At 43.2% G+C, this 20,977-nt stretch overlaps 1 protein-coding gene across 1 annotated transcript in view; it reads right to left on the reverse strand.

Annotated features, from left to right (window-relative positions):
- The window catches only part of CFAP61 (cilia and flagella associated protein 61), a 319,261-nt gene that overhangs the window by 97,350 nt on the left and 200,934 nt on the right, over positions 1 to 20,977 (reverse strand). Inside the window, exons 19-20 of the mRNA XM_030826708.1 lie at positions 15,132 to 15,230; positions 9,308 to 9,476 (exon numbers count right to left, since the gene is read on the reverse strand). Of these exons, the coding sequence (XP_030682568.1) occupies positions 9,308 to 9,476; positions 15,132 to 15,230 (268 nt within the window). The remainder of the gene's footprint in view (positions 1 to 9,307; positions 9,477 to 15,131; positions 15,231 to 20,977) is intronic.

The following is a 20,977-nucleotide window of genomic DNA, read 5'->3' on the forward strand; positions in this document are numbered from 1 at the left end:
AATGAAACAGAGCAAAACAGAACCAATGTTTAAAGCTGGATATTCTCTCTCCATTAAGAGGCTGCAGTGAAATTATATTTAGCAAAAGGGAACAACTAAATAAATAATGGTCATTTACTGTAACCAAAATTGCAGAGGTAAAGTTTTCTTATTAGTAATATAGCTGGTTTAGTAATACCCCACTAAAATGTTGATAGCATTATACTCATAGTTATTATAAAGCAGCCCACTGAAGGCTTTGGCGAAAGGTCTGATGTGCACAATACTGAAACTGTGCTTCAGGCTTTTGAAACCTCACTGGAACTACAAGGAGCATTGTAGCATAAAAGAAAATAAAATCTGGGTAACATTACATCAGTTTAATAAGTCATGATTTAACAAACGAAAAAGCCTTGGCGGAAAGTGGCAGTGCTAAAGAACAAATTGAGAGCTACTTCATTTATAAAAGTTTCAATGAGTTATCATTTCAAGTAGTGGGTGTTTAGGCAAAAATAAAAAGGAAGAGGAGAAAAAAGAATAAGGTCCAAATTGAAAATTAGCTCACTACAATCTTGAAATGTAATTGCATTCTGATAAGCCACATAATTCTTGTGTGCACTTAAATGTGTAGAGTTGTTTTGCATACTTCTCTACTATAAAGAATAAGAGCAATTAAAGAAAAACTAATGGGATTATGGCATTTTCACAAAGTGGGCAAAACTGAAGCTAGAATTATAAATTCCAAAGCCAAATAAATTTGTCTGCACAGAGTTTAGGAGACGTCAATTAATTAGAAAACGATCTATGGAAAAAGAAGCTTGCTTTGTGATCAGTTCATCATTTACTGTGTTCTTTCATTGAATGGAAGCTTTTAGCAGAAAAAGAATTTGTATGGAGACATTGAGAAGAAGCCAGTACAAGAAATTTCCTTCTTCCACGCGTGCTTATGGGGCCACAGAGCTATCCAGCCTGAAAAGTAAAAAGAAGCTTCCTTTCTGAATGGTTCATCACATACTGTTTTCTTTCATTGAATAGCAGATTTAAACACTAAGAGGAGTTTGTAGGCAGACATTTAGAAGAAGCTAGCAGAAGTTTCTCACACCCATACACTCCTTTTGGTCAAGAGAGGTCACCAGCCCTGAAAACGAAAAAGAGGCAAGGGAGAGAACAGTCTTTAATATAAGGGCGTGGTTATATTTAATGAAGTGCCACGAGGACGGGTTATCCAAACTCAGGGTTCTCTGCCACTAACTAAAGTGCCACTAACTTTTGAGTGGAGAGCAGCAGATAACTTTTCAACCACACCGATTTGCCATTGCGCAGTGCCACCATCACTCAGCAATAACTCACAGTGGCTAGGACTGCTGGCTGTCTAACCCAATATTCTGTCTTCCTTTCTTTCTTAGTAACAGACTCTTGGGAAATATGCTCAGCTGAAAAACTGCATTTCCCAACTCATGACCTAAGAGGTGGTCAGGAGATACACGCAGGAGTCCTTGGATGAGGTAATGGGAAAAGTCATCATGCTCTAGTCCTTCCTCTTTCTTGCCTCTGGCAAATGGAATGACTGGAACACAGCAGCCATCTTGAGATGCTGAGAATGGAAACCACACATTAAAAATAGAAAGAGGGCCAGGCATGGTGACTCACACCTGTAGTCCCAGCACTTTGGGAGGCTGAGGCAGGAGGATCCCTTGAGCCTAGGAGTTTGAGACCAGCCTGGGAAACATGGGAGATCTCATCTCTACTAAAAATACAAAAAAAAAAAAAAAATTAGCTGGGTTTGGTGGCATGCACCTGCATAGTCCCAGCTACTCAGGAGGCTGAAGTAGGAGAATCACCTGAGCTGGGGAGGTCAAGGTTGCAGTGAGCTGTGATTGCACCACTGCACTCCAGCCTGTGGGACAGGAGTCAGAACTTGTCAAAAAAAAAAAAAGAAGATGGAAGGGCCTGGGTTCCTGATGACATCAGGGAGCCACCTTACCAGGCCTGGGTTGCTTTTGTCCAGATATTTTTAATGAGAGAAAGAAATAAACTTCTTCTTTTTGAACTGCTTATTTGACTGTAGCTATAAATACTAAGCTCTAGAATCTCTGTGGTAATGACTTTTAAAAGCCATCAAGTATAAGCCCTGCACCATGTCAATGAGATAAAGGGAAGCAACAAGAAAGGGAAAAGAGAGGGAAAGAGAACCAAACAGAGACAGTGCTTGATCCAGGGCCAGACCACCTGAGTTTGGACCCTAGTCTATCACCTCCCTACTAACTGACCTGGGGCAAACTACCTAAGCTTCACAGCACCCTCGGTTCTCTAACCTGCAACATGGGGATGCAAATGGCAGTGACCTCAGGGTATGGTGAGAGTTCCATCTGTTACCATGTGTCTGTCTGGCAGTAAACGTTCAATGGCAGTCAGGTGCTCTCCCGCTTTGAGGCTCCCTGGCAGCAGGCTCCTGTCTCCTAGGGTTGACCGTTTTCTTTGGAGTAGACTTTCACTCTATTGGAAAGCTGTTCCTCGGGATGAATAAACACTGCATTCCCACCACTTTTGGGGCCTGTCTAGATCTGTTTCCCAGAGCCATCATGTACAAGACTAATTCGCTCTCCATATGAAAAGTCTTCAAGTATTTGAAGACTGGCTGGCCATCCTGCACACCCTGAATCTTCACTCCTCTGGCTGCACATCTCGAGTGACGGAGCCCCTCCCTTGCTGTGCTTCAGCTTGTTCCTTCCCTTCTTCAATGGGACTCCAAGGAACCAAGGTCATATTGCAAGTGCACTTCTGTTTTTGTGGCACATCCTATGATATAACCATGTTCGGCAGGTAAAAAGTTCATGACCTCTATATTCTCATCATGAATTTTACCCTTGGTCAGGATTAATGCTTTTCTTTCTCCAATTCACTTTCTTGGGCACTAATATTATTGCTGTTTCTAATAGCTGTGTGAAAATTTGCCTGACAGTCTTTTGCTGATGCACTTTGAACTATCTTCTTATTTTTAAGCTTTTGTTGCCCTTTGATTGGGTATTTCTCTTATATTTTGAATTAAGTGTAAAAACAGAGTCTTGGTTCTCATAACAGGGTGGTTTGAAGCCCTAACCCTAATCCACCCATGACATTCACTGAATTTTTCTCCTTATGTCATTCTGGTTTACACCTTCACTTTTAACCACTGTGTCTGTTTTCCTTCGTTTTCTCCCTTTTATCTTCTGCAGTGTTGGGAAGGTGAATTCCTTCATGCTGTTTCAAAGGATTCTTTAATCTTATTTCTTCTAAATATAAAAGTCAACACTGAAATAGTACTCTTGGGTTTCTCCACTTAAGACAATGCATATTCCTCCCTTGCCACCTCCCTCCCAATTTTCAACAACTTCTTGGTCTTTATTAATTTAGCTTAAGAGTCATTTTCTATTTTGCATTTATTCTCAGATTTACAATTATTTAGATTACATTTTTAAATTGTTTGTGGTGCTTGCCACCTGTCCTTTTATACTACTATGAAATTCTGTATTTTCTTTCTTTCTTTTTTTTTCTTTTTTTTTTTTTTTTTGAGACAGTCTTGCCCTGTCGCCCAGGCTGGAGTGCAGTGGCACAATCTCGGCTCACTGCAACCTCCGCCTCCTGGTTCAAGTGATTCTCTTGCCTCAGCCTCCCAAGTAGCTGGGATGACAAGACCCCACCACCACACCTGGCTAATTTTTGTATTTTTAGTAGAGATAGGGTTTCACCATGTTGGTCAGGCTGGTCTTGAACTCCTGACCTCAAGTGATCCACCTGCCTCGGCCTCCCAAAGTGCTGGGATTACAGATGTGAGCCACCACGCCTGGCTGAAGTTCTAAATTTTCTTTTCTATCTCAATTATTTTGAGTGCACATTAAGCAAAGAACACGGAAGATAATTTTTTCTGAGGCCTTTTATATAAAAGAATGGCTATCTGCTATTTTCAAATATGAGAGATTTAGGTGGGCATATAATTACTGAATCACCAATTTTCATCAAAATTCTGTGGGATTAGTTTCACTTTCTTTTGCTATTTAATGCTGGAGATAAAAATTTTGATATCTGTTTTATTTTTGTTCTTGTTTAGGGAGAATGGTTGTAATCTGTTATTTTTCTTTTGAAGTTTGTTTGATTTTTTCCTGCCATTCTATGAGAAACTATTTATCTTCCTCAATGCAATTTGATCACCCAGCCCCTGAAATGGCAGCTGAAGCATCAGAAGAGCAGAGGCTAAGCTAAGAAGGCCACAGGGTTAGACAAAAAGGGAGACGGGTGACTAAGAAAGAATTGAAATTCTGTCAGAACATAACTGAGAAAATTTTTCTTTGATTTTGCCTAGAATGTGGTCAGCTGAACAATATGTTTTTCGGGTAAAAAAGTTTTCTTCTAGAATATCTTTAATTATTGTCTCTATTCCTTTTCTTTGAGTCTCTTCTTCAGGAAAACCAATTATTTCTATGCTGCCTCCATGCCTATCAGACCCTGTTTTCTCCTGAACCAAGCATTTCCCTTTGTCCTCTGCTTCTGCCCTCCAGGGGTGCTTTGTCTTCAGCATCACTAACTGTTTAGCAGCAGTTCTGTCTCTGATAGGGATTTCGTTTTAATTCTTTCTTATTCACCCATCTCCCTTTTCATCTGTGGCCTTCTCAGCTTTGCCTCTGCTCTTTCAATGGCTTCAGCTCCCATTTCAGAGGGCAGGTGATCAAATTGTATTGACGATGATAAATAGTTGCCTGCAATGTGTGTGCGTGTGTGTGTGTGTGTGGCCTGAATTTTTCAACATTTTCAAAACTATGTTCTTCCTCTGATTTTTCCAAATATTGTATTGTTCTCTTTCTCTTATTGTGTTATTTTTTTATTCTAGTTGTCCTTTGCTGTTCAGCAAACTCACACTAAAACTTAGTAGCTTAAACAACTACTTTCTTAATGTTCCATGATTTTGTTGGTCAGAAAGTTGGGTAGCATTTGGATGAGCAATTCTTTTATTCTGTGTGCTGTGGACAGGAGTCACTTGGCAACTTTCAGCTGGTGGATGGACTGATCTGGAGGATCTGAAATTGTTTCACTCACACGCCCAGTGCCTTGCAAGGCTGGCTGAAGGGCTGGGATCAGTGGGGACTGGGAGGCAGAGAGCTCACCTACAGCGTCTCCAGCATGGCAACCCCAGGGCATCAGAACTTCTCACGTGGCACCTCAGGATTCCAGGAGCGACTGCTGCCACAATCCAGGAGGCACTGTATGGTCTCTGTGACTTGGCCTCAGAAGTCACACCATGTCACAACCTTTGCACTTTGTTGGCCAAGGCAGTCACAAGGCTGCCCAGATTCGAGGAGAGGAGACATAGACTCTACCTCTTCGATGGAAGAGGCATCAAAGAATTTGCAGCCATTTTTAAAACAGCCAGTTTTCTTTGACTGCATGCTTTTATTTTCCCCTGCAATCATTCTCAAAGTGAGATCTCTATATAGTAGGTGCTGTCAAATGACACGGGGGAGTGTCTTTCTCAGGTCTCTTACTGGGAGGTACAGCACTGGTGTAGATGGGTCTTTCCTCCCTGCTGTGTGTAGAAGGCTGTCACCTGGGCTGCACCATTCTGGATGCCACACTGTTACTGACCCAGTCTAAGACATGATTAACTCCTTTGGAGACAACGTAACATTGCCAACCCACATCAAGCTCACTGTATACTACAGTCCCAGCTCTTCTTCTTGCTTGCTTGGAAGTACCTGCCCTATCTGTCAGCTGCTAGTGACCCCCCCACCCATGAACAGTCCATACCACAGTCTTCTCATGCTCAACACCAAGCTCATTTGATTTCAGTTGGTACATTTTTGTTCTTCCTCTTTATGAGGTTCCTCAAATCCAGGCCTGGGGCAGGCATCTCTCTGCTGCTCCTTGACCATCCATGAGTCATGGAGAGTGGCCCTGTGATCTCAGAGGGGTTTTCAGAACCAGAGTGTGTTTGCCAACAAAAATGATCAACATTGATTGGAGGGGTGGAGAAGGAGTTATAGAGTCCGGAAAGTGAGCCAGCTAAATCTTCATCTTCGAAAATGGAGAGGTTGTAGATAATGTCTGAAGTTGACAGAGCAAGGAAGGATATTCTATGAACATATTACTGTATTTGGAGTTATTCAGGTAGCCACTGAAAAACTAAGAACAGAAATGCTTCAAACTGGTTGCCTCTGGAAAGAGAGCTGGGAGGAAGAGTGGGCTGGGAGAGACCAGCTCTCCTCATGCTCAGCCCTGCAGTGCAATGTAGTATTTTTCCTTGTGCATGGATTTTGTAATAAGAAATAGGGATGTGCATTTGGATATTAAAAACATTATACAACAATTTAGAGTGAGGCGTGCCATTTAAAAGGTCTGATTAGCGGTTGCGGTTTGTAATTACATTTTATAAAGGGTTGTCTTCTTGCTTTGGGTTTAAGCTCTGTTTTCATTATTTTAATTTGTTTTTTAGAAAATCACAAAATTGGGACAAAACCAGGAGAGAGTTGAAACAATGGGGGAAGGGGGAGAAAAGCTCCCTAGTGAATTCAGCTGCCCTTTCTGTATCACTCTATGTACTTTGATTTTATGTCCTTCTGGAAAAATTAAATTGGAACTCCCTTTATCACTTCTTCATTTCATTTTTTTTCCGTTGTAAAAAGGGCAAGAGCTTAATGTGCCACAGACTAAAGCTGCAGGGGCAGCTGGGCACACATGGGCAGATGCCCGAGGCTCTGGGCAGCTGGCTGGGTCTTCCACTCAGTTTCCAAAGTACGCAGTCACGGCAGCAGCTGGAACCTGGCAGGCAGGTGACAGGGAGACAAGCTAAGGGGGTGCATGGTATTTCTGTCTGGTTTAATGTTTTAACAAGTAAAAGGAATACTTAAATTTCAAAACAAAGTATCCCTGCAGTAAATGTTTATCCTTTAACCATAAAAATATCCTTTTATACCCTTTGAGAATTGAGAGGAGAGGGGAGGAGATGAGGGGAGGGGAGGGGAGGGGAGAAGAATGGAGAGGAGGGGAGGGGAGAGAAGAAGGGAGGGGAGGGGAGTGGAGGGGAGGAAAGGGGAGAGGAGGGAAGGGGAGAGGAATGGAGAGGAGAGGAGAGGAGGGAGGGGAGGGGAGGGGAGGAGAGGAGAGAGATTCTTCAGAGGTTGATCCAAGCTACTGAAAGGGTTGTTCCTTCACCAGCATCATTGGCCTCACCCGGGAGCTTGTTAGAAATGTAACATCTTCCTGTTCCCCTAAGTGGCCTGACAATCTGTGGAAATGTGAACTCAGGCAAATCGAGAGGTTGAAATCTTTGTGTTCATTGAAGAACACCTGTGAAACTGCTCAGGCCATCAGGGTATGCATATATCAAGAGCCACCCAGTATCTGAAAGATGTCACTTTACAGAGACAGTGTGTACCATTCTGACGTTACAAAGGTGGAGTTGGTAGGTGTGTCCAGGCCAAACAGTGGGACTGGACACAGGGTCAGTGGCCCAAAAAGAGTGCTCAATGTTTGCTGCACATGCTTAAAAATGCAGAGTCACGCTGAACGTAAGGGTTTACATGTAGATTCTCTGGTCACTGAGCATAGCCAGGTGAACAAAGTACCCAAGATGTGTGGCCAGACTCACAGAGCTCAGGGTCAGGTTAACCCATGTGTGAGCTCTGCCTGCCACAATGAGATGAGCCTTATTGAAAAGGAACAAATTGTTCCTAAACCAGAAGAGGCTGCGCAGAAGAAAAAGCCCAGAAGAAACTGAATAAATGGAAACTTACGGCACAGGAATAGACTCATCAAACAATAAATGTAATTAAAAGTATAGGAAGGAAGGAAAGAAAGAAGGAAGGAAGGACAGAAAGAAGGAAGGAAGAAAGGACGGAAGGAAGGAAGGAAAAAAGAAGGAAGGAAGAAAAGCAAAGCAAAGCAAAGCAAAGAAAATGTAGCGTCTCAAGGGTCCCCACCCCATGGCCTCCTGCTCCTAATCTGCATTTTAACAAGAAGCACAGGGGATTCATGTGCACAGCACAGTTTGAGAGGTGCCATTCTAAGGTGTAGATGAGGAATTCTTAGTCAAGAAAGCGCAAGCTTGTGGTTCTCAGCTTTAGCTTAGAAGCATGTGGGGCACTTAAAAAATACTGACAACTGGGTCCCACCCTAGAATAATTAAAACGACCTCTGGGGGCGGAGCCTAGGCACGGATGTGTTTTCAAAGCACCCAGGTCATCTCAATGTGCAGCCAAGGCAGAAAATATACGGTAAGTGATGCTCAGAGCTGCTGAGCACATTCTGTGACAACACCCAGGTGGAGACCCTGTCTCCTTCATGCGCTGCCTCCTCTGCACTTGGCAATGTCAAGGAAAACTGTCATACACAGGCTCGCATCGAATCCACAACCATTCACAAGATGGTCTAAATGGGGTGTCTAATCTTTTGGCTTCCCTGAGCCACACTGAAAGAAGAAGAATCATCTTGGACCACACATAAAATACTCAAACACTAAAGACAGCTGATGAGCTGAAGAAAAAAAATTGCAAAAAAAAAAAAAAAGTCATAGTGTTTTAAGAAAGTTTACAAATTTGTGTTGAGCCACATTCAAAGCCACCTTGGGCCCATGGGCCATGGGTTTCACAAACTTGGTCTAAGACTTCATCCTTGAATTACAGAGTAAGCCTCTTATCACTGGAGAAATACCTTACTGCTGTAAACTACATGAAACACTCATGCATATTACAAAGTGGAATATTAAAATCTGCTGCCCTAAGACATTGAACAGCTTCAGTGTACCCAGCAATGCTTTACTGAAATGTGGACGGAGAGTTTAACTAAAAGGAAAGCATGGACACTGGGAAACCAATCAATCAGATTTCCTATTTTCATAACTGAGAGACAAAATAAAATAAGGGTCGACAGAAGGTGCACGTGTTTGCAATACTTTTGTGAGAGCCCACTGCCACAGCCAAATGTTAGCCTCTTGAGGCATAAATTAATTTACCACAAATGCATGCCCGGTTGCGTCTGGATTCTGCTAGGGCGAGCAGTATGTGTTAGACTTTTGGACAACAGCTTAAAGAATGACATTTCTCCAACTTGCTGTGATTTTTATCCTTGAGCAGAATGTTTTTCTTGGAATGGGTTTCTGGGAGGGTTTGTGGACATAATTCTGGTTACGTGTGCTGGTTACGTGTGCAGGCCCTGAAGGGTGCTTTTATGAATTTAGAGCAGCAGCTGTCCAGGCAGAGGGATGCTCTTTACCCAGAGAGTGTGTGCCCCAGTAAACATATGAATGGCTTTCATGGAGCTCTCCAGACACGTGGCTTGCACCCCCTGTGCCCGGCCTTACCTGGTACTGCTGCCCGGTGCAGAGGATGAGGTGATCGTAGAGCACGATCTCGTCTGTGGAAAGCACAACGTGCTTGGCTGCTCGGTCTATGCCGGTCATTCTACCCACCACGACATTAACCCAGGAGCACAGTGACATCAGCGCATAATCTTTATCATTAAAACAGTGGCTGCAAAGAGAGAAGCTCCATAAGTGACATTTCAGCAGCTGACAGCGGGCATTAATTAGACATCTGGTGAGCTGGTTCAAGTCCCCTAGTGGGCTGAGTCTGTGCTCTTGCTGTGAGTTTACCAGGACTGATACTAGGAGATTTTTCGTTATGAAACACTTAGTTACAAATTGACATCTTCCCATTAAAGCTAAATTGTTCCACCTGGCTTAGGTCAGCCCACAACTGGGAGGGTGGGAGGGGTGCGTGTGTGTGTGTGTGTGTGTGTGTGTGTGTGTGTGTGAAATCACTCATATTATGCCTTTCTTCTGCTTCTATTTCAGAGTGGTTGTAAATTTACTTTAGCTGTTAAATTGGTGTATTGACCACAGCCTCAAAGGGAATGAGAAGGAAGAAAGTGACATTGTTGAGGATTCCCAAAGCCAGGGGTCAGAACCCTTGAATACCGAGAACCCTTCCTTTTCGCTAATACTTTTCAGTAATGACTCATTCAGAGAATTAGTGTATGGCTTCCTGCTAAAACAACAAAACCCATTTTACTTAAAGAATATAGCAATTAGGGAGTGACGTTCGCAGCAAGTACACTCCCTGGAGACTTTGGGATTCACTCTTCAGGGCAGAGGTGATTTTCTAGGAACGGAGACTTCCACTGCCAGCAGGTCCAGGGTGGCCATTCATGCCATGGCTTCAGCGTGCTGTGGCTGCACTGGCTTCCATTTTCTGGGTTCTCTTGGAGTTTGAGTGCTTTCACTTAATATGATAAGAGTGGATTTCTTGTGGCTTTGGGTTTATTTAAACAGTTTTGTGAGGGTTGTTTCCAGAATTTTCTGAAAGGATTGACCTCAGGTAAACCACCTTTTAGTGATTCAATTCTGAATATTGAGAGCCTAAGGTAATAGGACATTAAGTGCTTCTTTTAATTTAGGCTGTATGATTCTTTTCTTCCTTTTTTCTCTTAATATAAAAACACTAACATTTATTTATTTATTTTTAGAAACAGGATCTCACTATGTTGCCCAAGCTGGTCTCAAACTCCTGGGCTCAAACGATCCTCCTGCCTCAGCCTCCTGAGTAGCTGGGACTGGAGGCACGTGCCACTTCTATGCTTCGCAGCACAGTCCTCTTCAAAAAGAACCCTGCCATGGTCTGTGTTGCTGACAAGCCTGGACTCTGCATCCTCCTGCTATCTTCAGTTTCCTCACCTCTTAACACAGGATAATGAGCTCTCCCTACGTTCCTCCACTGCTGACTGCTGTAAGGAGTGACCGTGAGAATGTAAGACAGGCTGCTTTGTTAGGCAGGATGCATATGTGAAGAGTATTATTCTAAATAATATTAATGAGACAGAACCCTGTTTACTCTCTTTGGAGGCAAACAAGATTCTGAAGTGGTAATGAGGGAACATTTCTTCCTTTTGATCTGCACATAAGCCTGGTCTTACCACACAAAGAGAATTCTAGTCATGGGGGCATATTAGACCTTGTTACAGGACCTGTGAAAGGGCTCTGTGAAACAACTTAAAAACAAGAAGATTTCTTCTCAATAAGAAAAGAAAATCGGGGACTGGCCTGTCACGGGAAAATGACGGATAGTGGGAGGAAATTCTCTCGTAAAAACCACTTCATTAGCTTTATAGGAATGCAGGAAAAGTTATGGCTTCCCACATTTGTGAGAGACCCATGAAAGATTGTTTTTATCTGCTCCAGGTCCCCACTCTAAGCCATCCACGATGAGGAAAAGTTAAATACAGTTAGTCCACAGGGATTCACTTTATGAGGCTGTCCCCAAAGATAAAGGCTCTTAGGGGAAATTTGTGGAAGGCAAAGACAATGATATTTTTAATGACAGTAGGACAGTAGCATTGATCACGTCAGAATGCAAATTTGAGGGTTAAAATGTGAAGCTCTGTCCAGTGGGAATGGCACTGGGGACCACTGATTTTTAGGAAACTTTACTAAATCACAAAAGGAAGTGTTGAAGAATGTGGGTGATTGTTGTTACAATATGTTACTATACTGAATGATTTTTACTTGAGACAAGATCTCACTCTGTCACCCAGCCTAGAGCACAGTGGTACAATCATGGCTCACTGTAGCCTTGACCTCCTGGGCCCAAGCTATCCTTCCCCCTCAGACTCTTGAGCAGCTGGGATCATAGGTGCCAGCTACCATCCCTGGCTAATTTTAAATTTTTTTGTAGAAATGGGACTCTTCCTACGTTGCCCAGGCTGGTCTTCAACTCCTGGGCACAAGCAATCTTCTCACCTTGGCATCCCAAAGTGCTGGGATTACCTGGCCATTTCTCAGTTTAAAATATCATTGTATAAGTGATTGCTACCCATTCTGGATATTACTATCCATTCTGGATCTTCCTTAATTTCCTCACCAGGTGAGTGAAACTATATATTGAAGACTGTAAATGATATTTTTCCAAAGTTATTATTATTTTTTTTTGAGACGGAGTCTCGCTCTGTCGCCCAGGCTGGAGTGCAGTGGCGCAATCTCGGCTCACTGCAAGCTCCGCCTCCCGGGTTCACGCCATTCTCCTGCCTCAGCCTCTCTGAGTAGCTGGGACTACAGGCACCCTCCACCACGCCCAGCTAATTTTTTGTATTTTTAGTAGAGACGGGGTTTCATCGTGGTCTCGACCTCCTGACCTCGTGATCTGCCCGCCTCGGCCTCCCAAAGTGCTGGGATTACAAGCGTGAGCCACCGTGCCCGGCCCCAAAATTATTTCTTAAGTAGAATGAATAAGCTTTAATATTCTAACATAGCAGGGCCTGACTCATGGCTTGGTGGTAAGAGAAATACCTCCACTAGGCTTCACCCAAAAAGAGAGAAGGAACCAAAGAAGGCACATCGGTGAAACTTCATGTTTCTCAAGTGAGCTTGACCGTGACTCAAAACTAATGTGAAAGATTGTCTTCATAGAAAGTTCTGAAGACAGATAATAAGGAGGAGGAAAAAAAAAGCAAAAATGGAGGATGGGGAAATTTCTGGAAGAGGGCATAGATGAGCAGCAGCTTGCTCTAGTTATAGTGCCCCCACCTTGTGGTCAAAAGCCTAGTCCAAAGCTCCAGGTGTGCAGTTAGAAGCAAGCTCTGGAGGCCACAGATGAGTCAGTGGAGACCTGCACCTCGTGGAATCATGATTCTTCCGAGCTGGAAAGAACCTTAGAAATTCTCATAAAAGATTAATTGTGACACTCCTAGAAAAAGGACTATCACAATTAACTTTCCATTAATCAGTGCTGATTGTCCAATTAGTGGATTTCTCCTGCTTCCTGTTCCTTCTCCTCTCCCACTGCCTTCCTTTCGGCTGCATCCCAGACATGCCATTAGCACCTCCACAAGAGGCTGAACGGGGGCGGTGGGAAAGAAGACAGAAATGGTTCAAAAATTCTAACAATAATAAATTAAAACACTGGTTAACGACAAGTTCAAAATTAGTATTTGGAATCAGGGATTTAAATTACTAAATTTTTGAATGTCATTTGCACCTGTTATTTTGAAACCCCATGATCAGAGATAATTTCCTTTATTGGGGTTATGAGGACCATTTGAAAGACATCTCCTATTTACGGTTCAATCTTACTGAAATATGTGGTTTCTAAGAAATGTGATGACATGCAGTTACCCATGCAAAGGGGTCTGGCTGTGTGATTTAGTCCCTAACACTTGCTTGAGAGGAGTTTTGCAGGTATTTCTGGAGGTAACTTGCCTCTGTTCCACATTATTTACTGGGCATCTGCTATGTGCCAAGGACTGCCCCAGGTATTGAGTATACATCAATGAATCAATGAATAAAAAGGCAAAAATTTCCACCCTTGTGGTGTTTATATTATAGTTGAAGGATTCTGAATATAAATATAAAGAATAAACATTATTTCAAAAGGCAAATAATACAATATTTAGGAGGATTTAAGCAGCAAGAAAAAAACAGAGCAGAGTATGAGGGACTGGAGTGTGTTGGGGTGTTGGCTTCAAATGAATGGGGTGGTCAGGATAGACCTCATAGAAAAGGTAACATTTAAGAGTGAAAAGCAGAAACCTCAAGGTGGGGACTTGCCCGTTGCATCTGAGGAACATCGAGGAGGCTGGTGTGACTCAAATGGGGAGAAAAAGGGCAAAAATAATAAAAAGTGAGGCTGGAGAATTAAGTAGAGGGAGACAGAGTTTGGGCTGGAGCATCACAGGATGTTCTACGATGATGAAAATGTTCTCATCTGTTCTATCCAATATGGTAGCCACTGGCTACATGTGGCTAATGTGACTGAGGAGCTGACTTTTTCATCTCATTTAATTTTAATAATTTAAATGTAAATACACGTGGCTAGTGGCCACCATATTGGATAGTGCAGTTCTGGGCTGTGAGGAGGCAATGTGATCTGAGCCACCTTTCTGCAGCCTTGCTCTGGCTGCTGTGCTGAGAATGTGGAGGCAGGGACAGCAGCAGGGACACCCCCTCAGCAGCTTCCACCCACTCAGTCTGCCCATGCAGTGTCACACCTGCAGAAAGCCCCCTCAGCAGCTGTTTTCTCCTGAAACACACCCAACATAGATTGAGGGAAACTTTCACTATGCTGATGGAATTAAGTTCCTCTTAAGGCATTTGCCAATAAAACCAGCATTTCCTGGGAATCGTGTAATTTAGAAAGAGGGAAATGGAGAGAATGTGTTCTTGGCCAGAAGTTGGTGTTACGTTAATTTTAACAAAAAATCCAGCAAGCTTGGCTTCTCATGTACTGCTCGTGATCAAAAAAAGCAAAGCTCAGAGAAATGAAATTCCTTGCCCAGGCCCTTCATGGCAGGGGCAGGATCTGAATACACATCCTCCTGGCTCAAACCCATGCCCTTTTTTGTATCATAATGATATCCTTCAAAAACAAGTTTATAGTCTGATAAAATTATTAAGTGGAAATGAACCCGTTCAGCTGGCAAGGAAGTTGTGTTTTTCTCACCGTTCGAGGGCAAAACAAGTCTTTTTGGGAGGAAAGAGGGTCCCTTCATCATGGAATCTAAAATGAATCCCCTGGGAGGGAACAATTTCCTTCCTCCTTATTGGAAAAATTAGGAGCTTGTTTCTAGAGGCGGAGAAACTAATATTTCTTGTACCCATGTTTTGCTACAGGAAATTAAAATGAATGAAAGCTATGTGATAAAGACATGGTATTTTCCAGAACAGATGTTGTCAAATAGTGATTCTATTGGGATGAAGACAATAAAACTCACCCAGACTGGCATGAAAGTTCTTTGCCTGATCAGCTGCTGAGTACAAATGGCCAGGGTAGCTGTGGGACCCATATCCCAGCCAGGTGCCCTGTCGGATGCAAATGTAGTCGCCAACCTTCATTGCCCTGTAGTGTCACTCAGAGCCCAAAGGCAGGGCTGGCTGGGTCCGTAGGCTCCACCCTAATTGCTTGGAACAGGGCAGATGTCTTCCCACAGATACAAACTGGTGACCCTGGCCTGCCACTCTTGGCCACTTGCTTGTGAACACACTGGTACTTGTATCTCCTAAGTGATGTCTGAACTCCAGTAGAAAAGCCCCATCACTTCTCCTTTTCCAATCTGAAATCTATTATTTAGCACTAAATAGACTGCACACAGAGTAGGACATTTAGGCCTCGGAATGAAAAAGGAAATAAAATTCATACTCGCTGGCTAAAAATTTCCTTTGTTCAGTGTCCAGAAGTTTTTTTCCTGGGAGTCCATGAGTTGAAATCAGGGTAAGATTATTAAACTTCAGGTGAGAGCTAAAGAAAAAGAAAAATGAAAAAGAACAAGCAGTTAAGTGCAATTTAGCAAAAGTTTATCATAATTCAATTTAACTTTATATCATGTGTCATCCAACTGTTGAATTGTTTTTGGAGCTACTAATTCTTTGCACGAAGCTTCAAATGGAACCAACCATTTCAAGGAAAAAAGGAAGATGGCGCTGGAGCTGCTAACTATAGAATCTTCCAAAAAGCTACACATTAGTAATGAGACAGGTTTTTAAAATGTGCTTTTCAAAGTAAAACTAAAACAAATTGGGAGGGAGGTGAATTTAGTACAAAGTTTAAATTTTAGACTACTTCTATTAATAATAAACTGCTTGGAAGCATAACAATCACAGCTCAACCCTGATGACTGCTTCCAGTTAAGCCTTTTGCGTGGCTCATTACCCCATCTAGTCCTTACAGGAATCCAGTCAGGTTAGTAATACTATTATCCCTATTTTTTTTAGGTGGAACTGAAGCAAGTAATTTGCAAAGACCATTGATATAGTTTGGCTCTGTGTCCCCACTCAAATCTCATCATGTAGCTCCCATAATTCCCACGTGTTGTGGGAGGGACCTGGTGAGAGGTAACTGAATCATGGGAGCAGGTCTTTCCCATGCTATTCTCATGATAGTGAATAAGTCTCACCAGATCTGATGGTTTTAAAAATAGGAGTTTCCCTGCAGAAGCTCTCTCTTTGCCTGCTGCCATCCATGTAAGACACGACTTGTTCCTCTTTGCCTTCCACCATGATTGTGAGGCCTTGCCAGCCACGTGGAACTGAAAGTCCATTAAACTTCTTTCTTTTGGAAATTGCCCAGTCTTGGGTATGTCTTTATCAGCAGCATGAGAATGGACTAATACAGTAAATTGGTACCAGTAGAGTGGGGTGCTGCTGAAAAGACACCCAAAAATGTGGAAGTGACTTTGGAACAGGGTAACAGGCAGAGGTTGGAACAGTTTGGAGGGCTCAGAAGAAGATGAGAAAATGTGGGAAAGTTTGGAACTCCCTAGAGACTTGTTGAATGGCTTTGCCCAAAATGCTGATAGCGAAATGGACAATAAAGTCCGGGCTGAGGTGGTCTCAGATGGAAATGAGGAACTTGTTGGGAACTGGAGTAAAGGTGACACTTGTTATGTTTTAGCAAAGAGACTGGTGGCATTTTGCCCCTGCCCTAGAGATTTTTGGAACTTTGAACTTGAGAGAGACAATTTAGGGTATCTGGGAGAAGAAATTTCTAAGCAGCAAAGCATTCAAGAGGTGACATGTGTGCTGTTAAAGGCATTCAGTTTTATAAGGGAAGCAGAGCATAAAAGTTTGGAAAATTTGAAGCTTGACAATGCAATAGAAAAGAAAATCCCATTTTCTGAGGAGAAATTCAAGCCAGCTGCAGAAATGTGCATAAGTAACAAGGAGCCAAATATTAATCCCCAAGACAATGGAAAAAATATCTCCAGGGCATGTCAGAGACAGCAGCCCCTCCCATCATAGGCCTGGAGGCCCAGGAGGAAAAAGTGGTTTCATGGGTTGAGCCCAGGGTCCCCACGCTGGGTGCAGCATAGGGACTTGGTGCCCTGCATCCCAAACGCTCCAGCCATGGCTGAAAGAGGCTAATGTAGAGCTCAGGCCATGGCTTCAGTGGGTACAAGCCTCAAACCTTGGCAGCCTCCATGTGGTGTTGAGCCTGTGAGTACACAGAAGTCAAGAATTGAGGTTTGGGAACCTCCGCTTAGATGTCAGAGGATGTATGGATATGCCTGGATGTCCAAGCAGAAGTTTGCTGCAGGGGCAGGGCTCTCATGGAAAACTTCTGCTAGGGCAGTGTGGAAGAGAAATGTGGAGTCAGGGCCCCCACACAGAGTCCCTACTGGGGCACTTCTAGTGGAACTGTGAGAAGAGGGCCACTGTCCTCCAGACCCCAGAATGGTAGATCTACCAGCAGCTTGCACTATGTGTCTGGAAAAGCCACAGACACTCAATGCCAGCCCATGAAAACAGCCAGGAGGGAGGCTGTACCCTGCAAAGCCACAGGGGTGGAGCTGCCCAAGACCATAGGAACCCACCTCTTGCATCGGCATGACCTGGATGTGAGACATGGAGTCAAAGGAGATCATTTTGGAGCTTTAGGATTTGACTGCCCCACTGGATTTTGGACTTGCATGGAGCCTGTAACCCCTTTGTTTTGGCCAATTTCTCCAATTTGGAATGGCTGTATTTACCCAATGCCTGTACCCCCACTGTATCTAGGAGGTAGCTAACTTGCTTTTGATTTTACAGGGTCATAGGCAGAAGGGACTTGCCCTGTCTCAGATGAGACTTTAGACTGTGGACTTTTGAGTTAATGCTATAATGAATTCAGACTTTGGGGGGCCAGGCATGGTGGCTCATACCTGTAATCCCAGCACTTTGGGAGGCCAAGGCAGGTGGATCACCTGAGGTCAGGAGTTTGAGACCAGCCTGACCAACATGGTGAAACCCTGTCTCCACTAAAAATACAAAATTAGCCAGGTGTGGTGGTGCATGCCTGTAATCCCAGCTACTTGGCAGGCTGAGGCAGAAGAATCACTTGAACTGGGGAGGCGGAGGTTGCAGTGAGTCAAGATCACACCATTGCACTCCAGTCTGGGCAACAAGAGTGAAACTCCATCTCAAAAAAAAAAAAAAAAAAGACTTGGGGGACTGTTGAGAAGGCATGATGGGTTTTGAAATGTGAAGGCATAAGATTTGGGAGGGGCCAGGGGCAGAATGATATGGTTTGGCTCTGTGTCTCCACCCAAATCTCATTTTGTAGCTCCCATAATTCCCATGTGTTGTGGGAGGGACCTGCTGGGAGGTAATTGAATCATGGGAGCAGGTCTTTCCCATGCTGTTCGTGTGATAGTGAATTAGTCTCACGAGATCTGATGGTTTTAAAAATAGGAGTTTCCCTGCATGAGCTCTCTCTTTGCCTGCTGCCATCCACGTAAGACGTGAGCTGTTCCTCCTTGCCTTCCACCATGATTGTGAGGCCTCCCCAGCCATGTGGAACTGCAAGTCCATTAAACCTCTTTCTTTTGTAAATGGCCCAGTCTCAGGTATGTCTTTATCAGCAGCGTGTGAACAGACTAATACAACCATATAGCCAGTAAGTCTGGAGGCAGGGTTTGAACCCAGGATGCCTGGCTCCAGCATCCTCTCACCTTACCTCTGCCTGTACTGTCCTGTAGATCTCAAAATGTTCACAGGGATCCAAATGTCATCTAATTCCCATTGGCTGACATTAGCTTTATTACATTCAGATACACATAGTTACTCAAACCAGGATACCAAAAAGTGTCATCTGGGAGGAAATTCTAGAGGATTCCTTTTTAAGAGCAAAACTGCTTTATATTTGCATCAGGCTTTCCAGAGCCCAAGGCACATTCATAGGCATTCACATAGAGATTAATCTTCTACACAATTTATGCTAGGGGTAAGGAAGAGACTGGTTTTTCTGATCCACATTTCATATGTAAGAAAATCAAGGTTGGAAATGGTAACCAATTTGTTCAAGGTTACAAAGCTCATAAGCAGTGCCAGCTATGAAAGAAAGCCAGGCCTGCTGGCCCTAGGCAGCACCCTGCTCCAGGCACCCACAATACTCCCTCTAACCAGTCCTACAGGTAAAGTGCACCTGAGTAGAGACTTCTGAAGAACTCACGTGCTCAAGGCTCACTCCGTGTTTGCCCATCAGGATTAAAGATGCTCTTGCTGCAAATCCACCCCCTGGTTAAAGTCAGTAAAATTTCATGGGTGAGCTGATCTTTTCATGGGGTTCATGCTGATGAGATTTTTTTTTCTAAAATCTCTTCTTAGTTCACACCTCCCCTTCAATCAACCAAATGCCAAAAAAGAAGCCTTCACCAAGTCAGAGAGAAACACCTGCCCTCCTTTCCCATGAGAAGATTGGAAATGTTCCAAATGTGGAACTGCTATCAATTTACTGACAATCTGTTAAGTAGCACTAAAAGCAGGAGACTTTTGGTGATGGCGCAGGCCAGAAATGCAATAAACTCAACTGAACCTGACATTTAAAAATAGCTCAATATTATGAGAGGTTTTGCTCTAAAGTCTCTAAGGATGAGTGTCATTTAAGAATGAATATTCTTATTTGATAAGAAGAAAACTGAGCGCATCTTATCCTCTAATAATAAGAATAAAAAATTTTAATATCTTCAAATAACATAAAGGTCACAATTAACCCAGCTACTTATGGCTGACAGTCTGCAAGTACACACTGATTACTTGTCTCTTATTTATTACCATTTAATGAAAAATGCTAATAACAATAATAATAATGTGTTTATACTCACAAGCAGTTAAAATTTACCCCCGCTTTGGGTGCTATATGATAGATATGTGGTTTATGGTATACCAATAATAGTTATATACAGGCCTTTTTTACATCTCTATGTAAGTAGAAGGCTTAATAATTATCCGGCTACTATCTTACTACAAAGACAGTCCCTTTGGTTTTGAATCATTTGAATTATCGAACAACATGGATCAAATGATTTATAAATTACCAAACTACCACATTGCATTGTCCTAAATTATGCTGTTGTGCAATTTAAAATTTCCCCAAAAAAACAAAGTAGTTTTTAAAAAACCTAATCTATAATGATATAGTACAAAGATTTTTGGGGGGATAGAGGCATTTTTTGAATTTTAATACATTAAAAAAACAGGTTTCCACTCTTTTTCTTTAGCCCAAGTTGAAATCTTTTTACATTCTTCATTGTTGCTGTTCTGGGCCTTTCTCCAACCTTCAAGTTCTCTACTGTAACCCCTCTTGTTATCCCTACTATCCCCCTTCCTCATACTCAGGTGAGCACATCTCCTATGTCATAAAGAAAATGGGGACTGGTCACCAGGCATTTTTATGTTTCCTTCTTACCATGTTTAGAGTGTTCTTCCATTCCCCTGAGTCAGAAGAGATGTGTCTCCCCATTAACCCTATCTTCTCTTCAAGTTCCTCTTCGATCTCTCTCAATCCCTCTGAGAGCAAATTTCTCTTAAAACTATACTTAAGACACCTGGACATCACCAGTTTCATGCTGGTAGGACGGATCCACGGAGTCAGCTGGGCAGCTGGGCCCATGACCTGCTTCTCTGCTTCTCCATGTGTGATTTCCATTTTCAGGGTCACCTCAGGTTCAAGGTGGCTCCTGGAGCTCCAGCCATCACAGCCACATTACAGGCAGAGGAAGGAGAAATGGGCAGAGAGCGCTGCCTATTAAGGAGCCTTCCTGAAAGTCTCACATTTCTGCTTACCTAGCCAGAACTCAGTGACATGGCCAGGGAGAAGCAGGGGGTCTGGAAAATGTAGTTTTTCAAAGAAAACACAGTGATGTTTCAAAGAACCACAGTTCCCAGGGTTTTGTCACCAAGTGCAGAATGAATACTGGGAGGCAATTAGAAGTCTCTATTTTCGTTGACTCATGGAGGAAGGATGAGCTGGGGATATGAGAAGATCCTTATTAATCAGGATCCAGGCAAAAAAAAAAAAAAAAAAAAAAAGATGGCGGACTCCACAAGGTCTTACTGAATGAAGGCAGCTGTGTATGCAGGGTTACAGGGACAAAGAGGGAAGGAGAGTACCCAGGGTCTAGCAGCAGTGGGTGCCATCACTGATCCTGGGCCTAAAGGAGCAGGGGTGGAGGAAACAGTGAGAGCTGGGGCCATGCAGGAGGCCTCCCCCAGGAGCTGTTGCCACAGAAC

Source organism: Nomascus leucogenys, chromosome 13, assembly GCF_006542625.1.
Source record: "Nomascus leucogenys isolate Asia chromosome 13, Asia_NLE_v1, whole genome shotgun sequence".
In the NCBI taxonomy this organism is placed as follows: Eukaryota; Metazoa; Chordata; class Mammalia; order Primates; family Hylobatidae; genus Nomascus; species Nomascus leucogenys.